We start from the raw sequence: 13491 nt of genomic DNA on the forward strand, positions 1-13491 counted from the left end.
ATATCAGATTTAGCAATAAATATATTCCTCGTACAAGCGTGAATAATTTCAACGTACTGTGAGATGTGAGAGACCCCTATTGGCGACTTTGTGTAACTTATCTAGCCTGCCTAGCTGCAGCCTATATTGTCTCTGTAACTCGAAGTCAATTTCATTGACCCGAACAATTTCGCATCATGTTTTTTAAGTGCAATTTGAATATCACCCTAAGTGACCTACCTTTCTGAGTACAACAAGGAATGGGCTCCTTGTGGTCTATTCTATCTTGCCATCGGGAGTAGAATCGCTTACAACTGGTACAACACGTAAGACTTTCATAGACTGTCAACGCTATTTGCTTGTCCTTGCATACTTTACACTTCTTGCCTTTCTTCTTCAACTTTAGCGCTGAAAGACAGAACGCTCGTTAGGTTAAACAAAGTAATGCATTTATCAGGAATCACAGCACATGAACTCCTCAACTTTACAGAGAGCAATGCTGTACGTTTTCATACCAGACTATCGCATTTTGTATACCACGTTATTTCAATTTTGGAAAACTGTCTAGAACCTGGCCTGAATGTGCTTTAACAGCATCTTGGTGAAGTTCAGTGAAATAACCAAGGGAGACATGACCAAGCCCTACATATGATTATTTTAACAACTGTGTATGGGATCATACTTGAATATTGAGGCTAATATCTGCTGATCGCACCCGCCCTCCATGCCACCAAAGGACTTGGAACACCCACCTTGATGATCAGCAGCATGTCCCTTGAGAGGAGACGCACCAGGACTGCCAGTGACCAGCGCCTCCTCTTCATTCACCTTCGGCACGATGCCAACAGCACTTGACAGCTTCTGCACATTCTGTTCGGCCTCGGCTGCCTTCCTCATCTGGATCTTGAGAGATTTAGCGACCGCCACTTTCGACCGGTTTATGGTGGCACGGTTGAGGTGCAGCCGTGGCTTCTGGAGGACGCTATTACCACTCTTTTGCATTAACGCTGCCTTGCGGCACATTTCGTCCAGCTCCAAGGATGTCTGCGGTGATTTGGCCGATATCGGTTGTGGGGAGATATGTTCCGTTTGTAACCACGATAACCCAGTTTGTTTATATGGAGACAACGTGCTCATGATAGGCATATATTCATCATCTGCTTCTGTGTCACTTTCATCTCCAGATGCTTGCGGCCTCTCATAACCAGTCAGGTCGCCATCAGACATTTTCTGGAGTAATTTCTGACTAGGTTTACGGTCCCTCTTACCACGAATGACTAAAGGTCGGTCTAACAGACCAACTTGTTTTCCTTTAGAGATGATATGCGTGCCCTCTGGTGAGAGCTCCATCCCAGCAGCAAGAAGTGCCGATGCAGACATTGGTGAAACAAGATTAGATCCGAATATCGGAGCATCACTTGCAGTTGCGCCATCTTGACCATGGACACTGACATCTAATCGTGACTTTTTCACAACCTGAGCTGAGAAATCCTCTTCCAAATATCGTTTGGCTGGTTTGATCCTTCGTGCCGACCGTGAACTTACCGCAGGTAAATGAAAAACACTTGATGAACCGGACTTACGTTTCTCAGGAGATTGTTCATCGTGTGGAATACTCGCGTCCTGTAATTTCTTACCGGCAATTTTAGCTTTGGCCACCAATTGTCTTGCACGCGCAGAATCAAATTTCTTCGACTTTGGCAAGCACAAAGTTTTGGATGTTTTTTGTAACTTCTCCGTCTTTTTCACATCCTTGACGGACGATTTTCTTGCTTTGGTCAAGGTAACCGGTTCCTTGTTTTTACCAGACAATTTCTTCGCTTTGCTCGAAACCGGCTCCTTGTTTTTACCTCTCTTCACTTTCACCTCTTTCCCTTTCTTTTCCACCTTCCCCGACTTCTTCTCCTTTAACTTCAGCGCCTTCAACTCTTTCTTGGACAGCCCTTTCTCAGCCTTCAATGCCTTGGCTTTCTGCACACCCTCATAGATTGTTGGTCGACCTCGACCCCGGACAATCTTTGCCTTTCCTTCTGGAGTCAAACGGATCTTAATACTTTTCAGTTTCGTTGACCCATCACCGGCCAATTCCTCATCGACCAGCCACTGTTTAGAACCCGCCTTTCCTTTCTGTAATTCCTTCAAGCTTTCAACCTTAGCTCGCGCCAAGTCATATTTATGCATCTTCGCCGGCTGCGCTAATCCTTCACGGATCATCTCTGCATACGACTTCCGGGCCAAGTTCCGGAATCTTCCCTCCCCATCTTCCTTCCCCCCTTTAGCCTTCGCCTTGGTAGCTTTGGGCTTGACCAGTGAGATGGCAGGGGGCGGCGCCTTGGCAGGTAACAAACTGGCATGTTTCTCTTTAGCAGCAGTGACTTCCAGCTCAGTGAAGCCATCAAACTCATCTTCCTGAAGAGAGGAACAAAAACAGCTTAATTACATGTACGTGCATTTTTCATAATCCCCCAGTTTAGGCCATACCAGTAAACATTCAATCTAATAGAATCTAATGTTCAGTGCTTGATGAGGACTCAATGGCACACATGGCCTGGATACTATAAGTCAAGGTCAGTTTCAAACAGCCCTTGTGTTCAAGTTGGAAGTGAAATTCAACCATGCCAGGCAAGTTATTAAACTTCTTCCTGAAGACGAGTCATGTTCGTTTGTATGCACGTATGTATGGTTAAAACTGGCGGATTGTCTGTAATTACTATGGTGATCCATTGTAAGTGAACATGAAGAGCTGCAGTGGTCTAGTGGCTTGGACTCTCCACTAGATATCCCTGGTTCAATCCTCAATGTTGGCACAAATGGGTAGTGGTCAGACAAGTTGGATTGTATGCTGGTTTAGCAGCTCATCTGAGGTCCACTTGATGGTTACAGGAGAGACAGAGTTAAAGTATTTTTACTGTTTACAAGAAGAAATTTTCACAGAAGTTGTGTAAAATTTATGTAAGCAAAAAAAACCACAAATGAAATGGCCAGGGCCATTGTGCTCACCTCATGTGGAGGAAAGATGGCTAAAGAGCATTGTATTGTGTCATGTAGTGTTAGGTTTGATGTAGGTCCAAGCAATTACAATTTCCCCAAAATGGCCAATTTACAGTACATTCGACCTCTGTGACCTTGAAAAGTAGGTCAAATCAAAGAAGACCCGGGTGACACATTGAATGGTTGTTAGAATTAGATGTACCTATGATATAAAATTGGTGCCAATCGGGCAAGTCATTACTAGGAATAATGGCATTTTGAAGAATTTAGGATTTGGCCCCCTCCCTGGAGGCCAAACGGCAAATCAGATCGCACCAAACTTCGGTACCTGAGATCACCTGACCAAGGGGCACATATGTACTTAATTTGTGATCAATAGTCATTGCAGTTAAGAAACGTGCCATAGTTACGGCCTGACGGCGAATTTACGCCATTTGACCTCTGTGACCTTGACAAGAAGGTCAAATTAAAAACCTGTGTGACATATACTGTATGGTGATTAGATGTACCCATGATATCAAATTGGTGGCAATCGGGCAAGAAGTTAAGGAATAATCACATTTTTAAGGTTTTTGGATTTTGCCCCCTGGTGGTCAAGTGGTGAATCATATTGGACCAAACTTCAGTCCCTGAGATCACCTGACTAAGGGGTAAATGTGTACCAAATTTGGTATCAATAGTCATTGCAGTTTAGAAACGTGCCATCGTTACATCCTAACGGCCAATTTACACCATTTGACCTCTGTGACCTTGAAAAGGAGGTCAAATCAAAAACCCGGAGAATATATGATGCACCTTTGCTAGAAGTACCTACCATATGTTTTTCAAAATTTCCCGACTACTATTAAGGGAGATATTGCATATTTTCACTTTTAACGTTTGGCCCCCTGGTGGCCAAACCATGAAACGAATCGGACCGAAACTTGGTCTCCAAGGTGTCATTACATAAGGGTACATGTGTACCAAGTTTCAACTCAATAGCTCTAACAGTTACGAAACGTGCCCTGCTAACGGACGACGGACGACGACGACGACGACGACGACGACGGACGACGGACGCCACGGTATGGGATAAGCTCACCTCTGCTAAGAGGTGAGCTAAAAACCACATCCTTTGAATATTCGGCTCAGAGTCAGAGTCAACTAACTAGCCAGGTGTACAAATCATGACGACATTTATATAGTGGTGATAATCATAATAATGGGAAAACGTGTAGCTATAACGTTATATATAAACAGACAAACTGTCGAACACATCAATCAGACAAGCACATTTATACATGTTAAAAGTCTGTCAGGGCCAACATGCCCAGATGGCAGACACCAACCCATGAAGCATCCTATCGGAACAGAATATCGGTACCAATGCCAGGAAAAACAAGCTAAAACAGCTTCAAGCAGCACCAACGCTAGGAGTAGGAGTGGGAATAGGATATAAAAGGAGCAACACGCCAACTGCTACAACCTTCTATAAAGAAGTAGAGCAGTTTACAAGAAGAAGAATATCCAGCTGAACAAGAGCTTCCTGGTAATCAAAGAACAACCTGCACGGTTCAAAGAGGTTCTAAAGAGTTCTAACAACCAAGTCTGACACACCCAATCTATAGTAGTACACAACCAGTTTATATAACAGCTTGAATCCAGTGTCAAGACATAAATAAATGAAAGAAAAGTCTGGCCTCTGATAACCACTCGAGTAAACTGAATCAATGTAAAATCTAATTACATAATGGCTCTAAAAGAGCCCACATAACCACTGCAAATGAAGACCCCCTTCATAATAACTGGACAGGAAAATATAAAGGGTATCCAAAGAAATGAAATGGCCAGGGTTCATGTGCTCAGCTGTGATCAATAACAGGAACAGGGGTACTGTTGTATGGTTACAGAGAATTTGACCTCAGTAAAGGTCAAAATCTTTCAACAACTATGTTGATCTGAACATTCAAAGATCAAACAGTGCATGTTATTGAGATATGACCCAGCCACATAGAATATTATGACCTTTGACCTATTTACACCAGAGAAGTAGGTTACACCGACCTAAATTTATGTCATCATGTAGAGAAGCCTTTTTACAGGTGTCAACATATCAAAAATGACAAAACGTGCAACAGGTGGAATTTTAGAGTTTGACCTCTGTGACCTTGGATTTGGAAATTAGGTCAAGCTCAAATTCTTCTAGCACAACGTTTGGCTGTTCAGATTTATCGATGGCATGCATTTGAAGATTACACAGTGAAGTTTTCTTGATAAGGATTTTATGACGTTTGACCTATTCAAACCTGAAAAGTAGACCCATTGATAGATCTTTGTCAACACGTAGAGGTCGATGCTTAATTAGTGTCTACATGTACATATCAAATTTGGTTTAATTTTAGTGTTTGACCTCTGTGACCTTGAAATAGTAGGTCAAATGAAAAACCCGTAGGAGAATCCTATACAACCACCATAGAAATTTCGTTGTTCTACATCACTACACAATGGCAAAAAAAACGATAAAGATGGCCGCCTGGACCAGAAATCTCAAAAACCAAAAATATGTCTGGGCATATTGCCATGCCCAAAGCGAGTCATCATGCCAAGTTTCAGCCATCTAGCCCCAGCGGTTACAAAACGTGCTCCGCTAACGGACAACGGACGATCGACCGTCGCCACGGAATCTTGTAACCCTCCGACAGGTGAGCTCGAAAGGCAGCCCGGGTAACGAGTTCACAAGGAACCAAAGTTTTGCAACTCAGTCGAGTGAGTGGCCAACATGGCTGATGCAAGAACTCCTGACAACAGAAATAGCAATGACTATCATGTTGTACATTCATGTGTCCGGGCCTGGCAACACACCCACTGACTCAATGTGGCTCATCAGCATCCAGGCAGCGCCGCTGTCCGAGAATAGACGAAGGTCATTGGTTGGGCGGTCAACCCTACGACCATGCAGATTGATGGGCATGTTCAACTTGGGGAAGATGTTTCCATTGACGTCATTCCTAGTTCAAACCAAGAGCGAGAATCGCTCGGCCAATTTTGAATACACTTTTCATGCTTCCTTAAAATTGGGTCGGAGACAATGAACCACTTTCAAGATGGCAGTTCCTGTCAGCAAATGGATGTTGAGGATACCCGGGTGGATACCGGACTCTTAGAGTTTCTCCTGAATAAAAACTCTTTAGTTGTCAAGGTCAAGTAGCGGTGTCGTGTCGGGTGTTAAGCATACCACACTATATGAAACAATGTTTATCCATGACTGGTTGGCATTCTGCCAAATTTCACACCAGTAGTTGATGTCTCGGCCAATATTGTGCACACCTCAGGAAAAGTAACGACACTGCATCCAGACTGGATCATTGAGTATGAGTGGAATGCGCTATCGCCACGTCGAGAAGATTGTGCTTAAGGGTTGACCCTACGTACCACCATTTTGGCTAGAGCTTGAAATCCTAAAGCAATTAAACCTCTTTCAAAACAATGTGAATGCCAATTTCAAGGTTGGGACTGGAGTCAGTGATTTGTTTACCAGGGGCAGGGAACAGCTCCCACCATTGAAATTGGTGTTTACCTCATTTTGAAGGCGTCCTCATTTCTTTAGGATTTCAAGTTACAACCAAAATGGCGATGCCTAAAGTCGACCCTTCATGACACCACTTTTTAATTGGAAGTAACGTCACGACGTAAACTAAATGGCAATAGAACCAGAAGTGGTGGTACAATATCGCGCAATGTTGGCAAGCCAATGTCAAAAGACTTGAACTTGTGTGTCTGCCATGTCGTGCGCATTGGCAATACTTTTTTTCTGATAATTCTGGTTCTGGCAAGTTAATCGGCAGACCTCCAGCTGGAGATATGGCATCGACAACCGTTTAGGTTCTGGTCTGTCATGATCTATGAAAATCTACAGAACTCCAGCTGGAGTAATCCGAGTATGGCATCGATGACTGTTTAAGTTCTGGTCTGTCATCTTGTCGCGAAAAGCTGCTGCCTTCAATGCCAGGTTTTATTTATGAAGGGTTTCTGCTGATGCCAGACCTGAAGCATGCATGAAGATTTAAATTACACAAAATGCACTGGGCTGGCCCTGGGTTGTGATAGTGTATTGCATGTACGCCCGAAACATTGCACAGACATGCCGCCATTTTGAAAATATTGATGCGAAATATTTAGTCTTTTTTAGCTAAGTGACAAATGCATAGAACATGATATTCAACAAGACCAGATTAAAACCGATATGGACGATACAAAGAACATGTAGGACAAAAAGGCATAAAGAAATCATGAGGATTCAGTGCAAGGGAGGGTTGAGAAAAAAGCCGACGACGCCGATCGTTGCGAAAACGCGCTGGTCATGCGAGACGGCGGGTTGGGTTGGCGATGTTTACCTCATCAGATTCACCGAATATATCATAAAACAGTTTCAATCCTCGGTATATGTTAGCTATGATTTTCATCGTAGGATCCATCGTTTTTCGGGGTTCATCGACGACATATCGAACCCCTAAACGATCAAATCGTTGGCCAGGACGGCCTGGAAAACGGAGTCTCGCCATCTTGGCCAGAATGTGTATGCCGTCGCCGAGAATGAGCATAATGAAATTCGTTTCTGTATAATCGAAAAAGATCTAAGATAGATCACCTTAAAACGAAATTGTTGTAAACATGTTATGAATCTTTGGCACTTTGTACCAATGTCTTGAATTTACTTTGCATGTGTGTCTGGAAAAATAGATAGCAGTAAAGAAAAAAATAACGCACTGATTATACAGCTCACCAAGAATTCACGGGCCAATTGGGAGTCGCGAAATTACCCGCCAAATATATTGCGCGAAAGGACAAAAGCAGTTTTTCATCGAAATCATTCTGCACATGTCAACAAATTATTTTGGGTCAGGTTTTGGTTGTTAGGAGGCATTGTTTCAACCAATGTCTAGGTTCTTTTGCAATTGCCTGAATGCAAAAAATGCCTTTCTTCTTTTTTGACAACTGCGCTGTAAAGCTGTCTGCTAAATTTCGGCGGGAAATTTGAAACAAAGTGTGCCCGTAGTCGTCCAGGTAACCTCGACCCTAACCGCCGTGTGAATTGAGTGTGTGGAGGAGACTGGTGAAAGAGTCTAGTAGTAGTCTTGTTGTTCCATGTGCTGCTAGACTCCCGGGGCAGTCCATTGCTGTCCATAATTCGGCATAAAGGGGGATTATAGGCAGGAGCAACGGGATTGGATAATATCCCAGGCGGGGGGGGGGGGGGGGGGGGGGGGCGGGTAGGGGACCCCCTGATTTCAATATGCACAGTAAGGGCAAGCTAGTGGGTCATGTCTCATGACTAAATATATTCCTCGTCCAAGTCTGAATAGTTATGATATACTTTGAGATAGGAGAGACCTCTATTTGCGACTTTGTTAGAGTCCCTTTAATTAAAGAGAGACGATAGTGGGGCGTCTGCGAAAATGACCTTGCTGCAACAGAGCTCATTCAATGGCGAAGGGTACTATCTTGTGACGTCATACCATGTCAACAAATAGGCCCATAGTAGCCATACAAGTCCTGCTATTCACTAACTGTGGTTACAGAATGAACGTGCAGGCCGCTGTAATTACTTAAGGGTTTGTCATGATGCAGACTGTATCAAGAAATAACAACAACACCACATTCCTTAATGTCTCACACTGCCCGTGGCAAGGTATATGGTCCTCATAAACTAACACAAAAAGATGTCATTATTCTTAGCTCAACATTTATTCATTTTGATCTAAATATCATAATTTGATTGAAGACAACAATTATCAATTTGCTTGGCAAATATAACATGATTATATATTAATTTCAAATTTAATGTATATCTTGATTCACAATGCCCATCATTCTAAAGTGAAAAGCTGAGACAAAGCAAACCCAATGTATCAAAGCAAACTGACTGCTATAAACTGAGTTCATTCAAAGCCACAGTAAAATAAGACTTTCAAATAGTCCATAGACTACTCTCAGCTTGAGTTATTGTGACAAAGACAGGTAGAGCAACAGAGATTTCTTACCAGCTAAATAAACTATGATTTTCTCACTACATTAATGCAGAAAGGATCATGATGGTGGTAGCAGAAAACCACCAATAACATGATTCCAACTGCTTTCCTAACTAAATCTTCTCCAGGAACTTGGGAAGTTTTCATAACCCTGCACAAAAGACTTAAAATAAATCAACAACAAGATATATTTTGTTAAACTGAAAAATAAGTTACCAAGTGCTGTACAAAATTGTGTCATGTAACAAATGAACTAAAGTGTTCCTCGGGTGTGAGATCATGATAAATGAATACCACTGATAAGATTATTTGTTCCATGACTACTACACTACAATTCTTTTCTTCTGATAAACCCATGGTTCCCCAGTGGAATCAGAGCTCTGCAAATAACTTATTCTTTTTAGATAAAGTGTAGGTTCCATGATTTCTCTTCAAAACCAAGTTTCGAAAAAAGAAAAAACCATGTTTTCATCCAGCCATTTGACTAATAATTAAAACAACCTAGTTTTTTTTCATAAAAACCTGGTTTTCTTCATAAAAAACCTAGTTTCGTTGAAGAAAACATGTTTTTTTTCCATGAAACTTGGTTTTTTAAGAAAAAAACCTAGTTTCGAAAGAAGAAAACATGGTTTTAGAAAACATGGTTGAAGAAAACATGGTTTTTTTCCATGAAACTTGTTTTTTTAAGAAAAAAACCTAGTTTCGAAAGAAGAAAACCTGGTTTCGAAACAACCTGGTCATTTTACCTCAGCACTCGCAAGGTAAAAAGACTAGGATTTGAAAATAACCTGGTCTTTTTCATGAAAAACTTGGTTTTGAAAAAGAAATGCATATAACCTTGTTTTATTCCACAAAACATAGTTTTCTTCCATGAAACTAGGTTTTCTTGGAAGAAGCAAAACCAAGTTATCTTGTTAAAAAAACAGTTTTTTTAAAAGAGAACTAGGTTTTTTTAATCAACTTATGCTTCTTGCAAGAAAACCTAGTTTCATGGAAGAAAACATGGTTTTCTTCCATGAAACTAAGTTTTTAAAGAAGAAAACCAGTTTTTTTTCAATAAAACCTGGTTTTCTTAATTATTAGACAGACGGCTTGCCATATACGTCTGTGCAAATCCAGTCCCAGACTAAGCAATACCCTCGTATGGTGGACCATTCAACCAATTCCTTAATCAGGCGAGGCTATGCCAGGACATCCAAGGAGCCTTGATCATGCTCTCAAATCCATGTCGCAACTCGATCTTCAGCATTTGAGTTGTTACAGTTGAAATGTAGGCCTATGCATTAGTTTATCAGCTGTAACAACTTGATCTTCAGCATTTGAGATGTTACAGTTGAAATACATGCTTTGGTTTATCAACTGTAACAGCTTAAATGCTGGAACCTGAGATGCAACAACAACATGAGTTTGAAAACGTAAACATAGCTCCTTGACCTTGGGTGTCCCAGCTCCTTTCGCTGAATATTGATGATCTACCACGATTGTTTGCAATCAGGATTGCTCAAAACCACACTTAGTAGTTTCAAAAGCATTGCAACATTAATAAATTAGTACATTCGTAATGGCAAGTCAGAAACGGAATTAAGGCATTAACTCTTTTTGCGCAGTTTGACTTGAAAACCGAGACGAATTTTCAGAAAATCAGACATTCGAAATCGGCAGACGATAGCACAGATTGCAGCGCCATCTGATAACTACCAATCCAACTTTAATTGATTGAAAAGATCGTCAACGCATTGTCATATGTTGCTTGAGTCACCACAAGTGTATTTTAGTTGAAGGCATCATGTGACAGTGCGGGAAATTTGAATTTGAAAAACTGTGAGTATACGGTCCGCAGCTGTGAAATCAACAATGGCAAACCGTGTATATACAGCTTGCGGGCTGAAAGTGTTCAAACTTAAACAGATTTAACTGAATAGGATGGTCATCCTCTACACCAAGAGCACATATTCATGTCCAGGCTTACATTCATACAGCATTAAATAACCTTTCAATTAACTGCTAAGGTAACATCTTCGTCAATTCAACTTTAAATTGTTATCGATCAGAAGAAAATTTCGATTGAAATGTCTTAAATTTTGATACAAAACCTTAAATTTCAATACAAAAACAGCAGAATCCTTCATTTAAATTTGCTGGGTATGAGTCGTTAATGGATGAGCTCGGTAGTAAATTCTATCATATATTTATGTGGTAATCAGTTTACACATAACAATTCTTAATAGATCACAATTTTGTTAAGCTTTTGTTTTTACTACAGAACAGCAGAAATACTTAGCTTTATTAACCTCTTGAATCCCGGTGACCGACCAGTCAGTCATTTTGAAATAACGTTTTTTTTCCAACGACCGACAGGTCAGTCTCAGTGATATTTTTATTCCCTTGAGCTGGGACACTAGTTTATTGCTCATTTTAGCATGTTTGATGGACAGTAGGGTCAGTTAGAGCATGCCTGGGTAGATGGCGCCTCGATACCTGACTTTGGCGGTTGTATGCAGGCGCTATACATCCTAGTGTCAGACCCAATTTCGCAACCACCTGACCACCCTGGGATCCCGGGATTTTTCAAGTTTTGGGATTAAAGAGGTTAAGTCACATAGTCTGAAGAGTTATCTGGTGCAACAACACAGGGTTGTATTGTGCTTAGATGATGACATGATGTCAAGTTGGTACAGACCACGGCTTAGAGGAAGCAGACGAGCCCAAGCAAGTGGGTCACAGGCGCGTCTGCAGGTAAAAACTCTCCAATGACCGCGTTACAATGATGTTAATGTTGGGTTAACCTGGTCACGGATGGGTGGCATGGTCTGATTGACAGGCCACGTGGTTTGGAACACATGGTATGGAGTCTTGAGTGAGAGAAGTTAGGTCTTAAAAGGTTAGTAAGTTTAGTTTAGAATTTTGATAGAAATGGTAGTGGAGTGTGTATGATGTAAATAGTGTGTGAATAAACCAAGAAACGGATCTCATCGTCTTTTCTCTTCCTTCATCTGGATGTATGTATTTGTCTCCTGGGCAAGACAAGAACTCTTTCATAAACATAGCCTGCTCAAATTTTTATCCACTTCACACACTATTCATTGATGAAAGTTGTGAATACAATCTCGTAAGAGATGATTTTACAGCACAAAACAGTAATAATGTGCAAATTTACCGAGGTCATCCATAAAGTATCAGTCTAAAGTGTGTAGTGCCTAATCACAGAATTAATTTTAAGCGATTCTTGTTGTATTCTTGAAAATTAATTTACAAGTTTAAAAAGCCCAAAATCGATAAATTTTGTACATTTGCAGAAATAAATACATTCATTTGGTGGGTAGGTATAAACAATTTAACAGCAAAAGCATTTGTCCAGTATCAATAAACTTATATACATTTTAGTAGTTAATAGAAGAAAATATTTCAAAACAAGTATAAAAATAAAAACAGTTTAAGCTTTATGTACAACAAAATGTACAAATAGCTTTATGATTTGGCTGCATGGGTTGCGTGCTAGAGTCCCAACCTTGAAATTCCTAACTAGTGGTCCCAAATTTCTCAGCACCATATGCATTTACAATCAGTATAGCTTTGTTTCATTGCAAAAACCTCTGCATGGAGTAAACATATTTATGGACTGGCTGCAGATGACAGGGTTATGCATGAGAAACAAATGCCATATCAACTTGGTTGCTCTCTCTGTGGCTTTCCCCTTCATCATGCTCATCTTAAAAAAACCTTTAAAAATTCCGAAACAAAATGAGAAAATAATCTAAGGAAATATTGACATTAAGTCACCAAACCACCCCAACATTCACCTTTCAGGACTTGTCTTTCTTTTACCCCTTTTCAAAATGGCAGTCTCGTAAAAAATGAAAGATAAGAGTTTTGCATGAAACAAATGTGACTTGAAGCCCTGACTGAAGCTGTGTGCTCTCAATGGCACAGCAAAACTCTTAGGGGTTGTGTGAATTAGGGGTCCAACAGGAATTTTGTCTTCATGAGGACGGATATATCCAAAACAAGGTTAAGTTACGGAAAAAATATGTATAATGATTTTTTTTTCGAAAATGACCATAAGTTTCGAATTTTCTGCCAAATGTCTCTATTACGTCAGCGGCAGCGCGAACAATCAACGAAGATTTGCCGTTTTGCCACAGGAAGTACCGTTTAGGAATAAACAAGGCTGCTTTCGCATTAGGCGACAATTCAAGGCAGAACATTGCCGAGGCATTCTAGTCTTTGTTTTGTTATGGTTAGCCTACGTCAGACATGTCAGACACGATCGATTGATGTGTGAATGACCACATATCGACTGAGTCATCGCCGAATGCATTCTGCTCCACAATGATACCACGCATGCGCGAACTTCAAATTTGCGCGGGAAGTTGCGGACCTTGCTATGCGGATTACTCAGAAACTACTAGGCCGATTTAAAAAAAAATGATATTGGCATCTTCAGCTCAGTGTCTAGAAGTAATGGCGTACCTTTTACTCCCAACAACCCCTTTAAGCCACTTCATTATGATAG

The 13491-nt window shown here is 41.0% G+C and overlaps 1 protein-coding gene across 1 annotated transcript in view; it reads right to left on the bottom strand.

The window, feature by feature from the left end:
• LOC135502566 (uncharacterized) overlaps positions 1 to 7511 on the bottom strand; it is a 48029-nt gene extending 40518 nt beyond the window's left edge. Inside the window, exons 1-3 of the mRNA XM_064795515.1 lie at positions 7344 to 7511; positions 732 to 2388; positions 220 to 387 (exon numbers count right to left, since the gene is read on the bottom strand). Coding sequence (XP_064651585.1) covers positions 220 to 387; positions 732 to 2388; positions 7344 to 7511 — 1993 coding nt within the window. The remainder of the gene's footprint in view (positions 1 to 219; positions 388 to 731; positions 2389 to 7343) is intronic.
• Between the last annotated feature and the right edge of the window lie 5980 nt (positions 7512 to 13491).

This window comes from Lineus longissimus, chromosome 18 (genome assembly GCF_910592395.1).
Source record: "Lineus longissimus chromosome 18, tnLinLong1.2, whole genome shotgun sequence".
Classification (NCBI taxonomy): Eukaryota; Metazoa; Nemertea; class Pilidiophora; order Heteronemertea; family Lineidae; genus Lineus; species Lineus longissimus.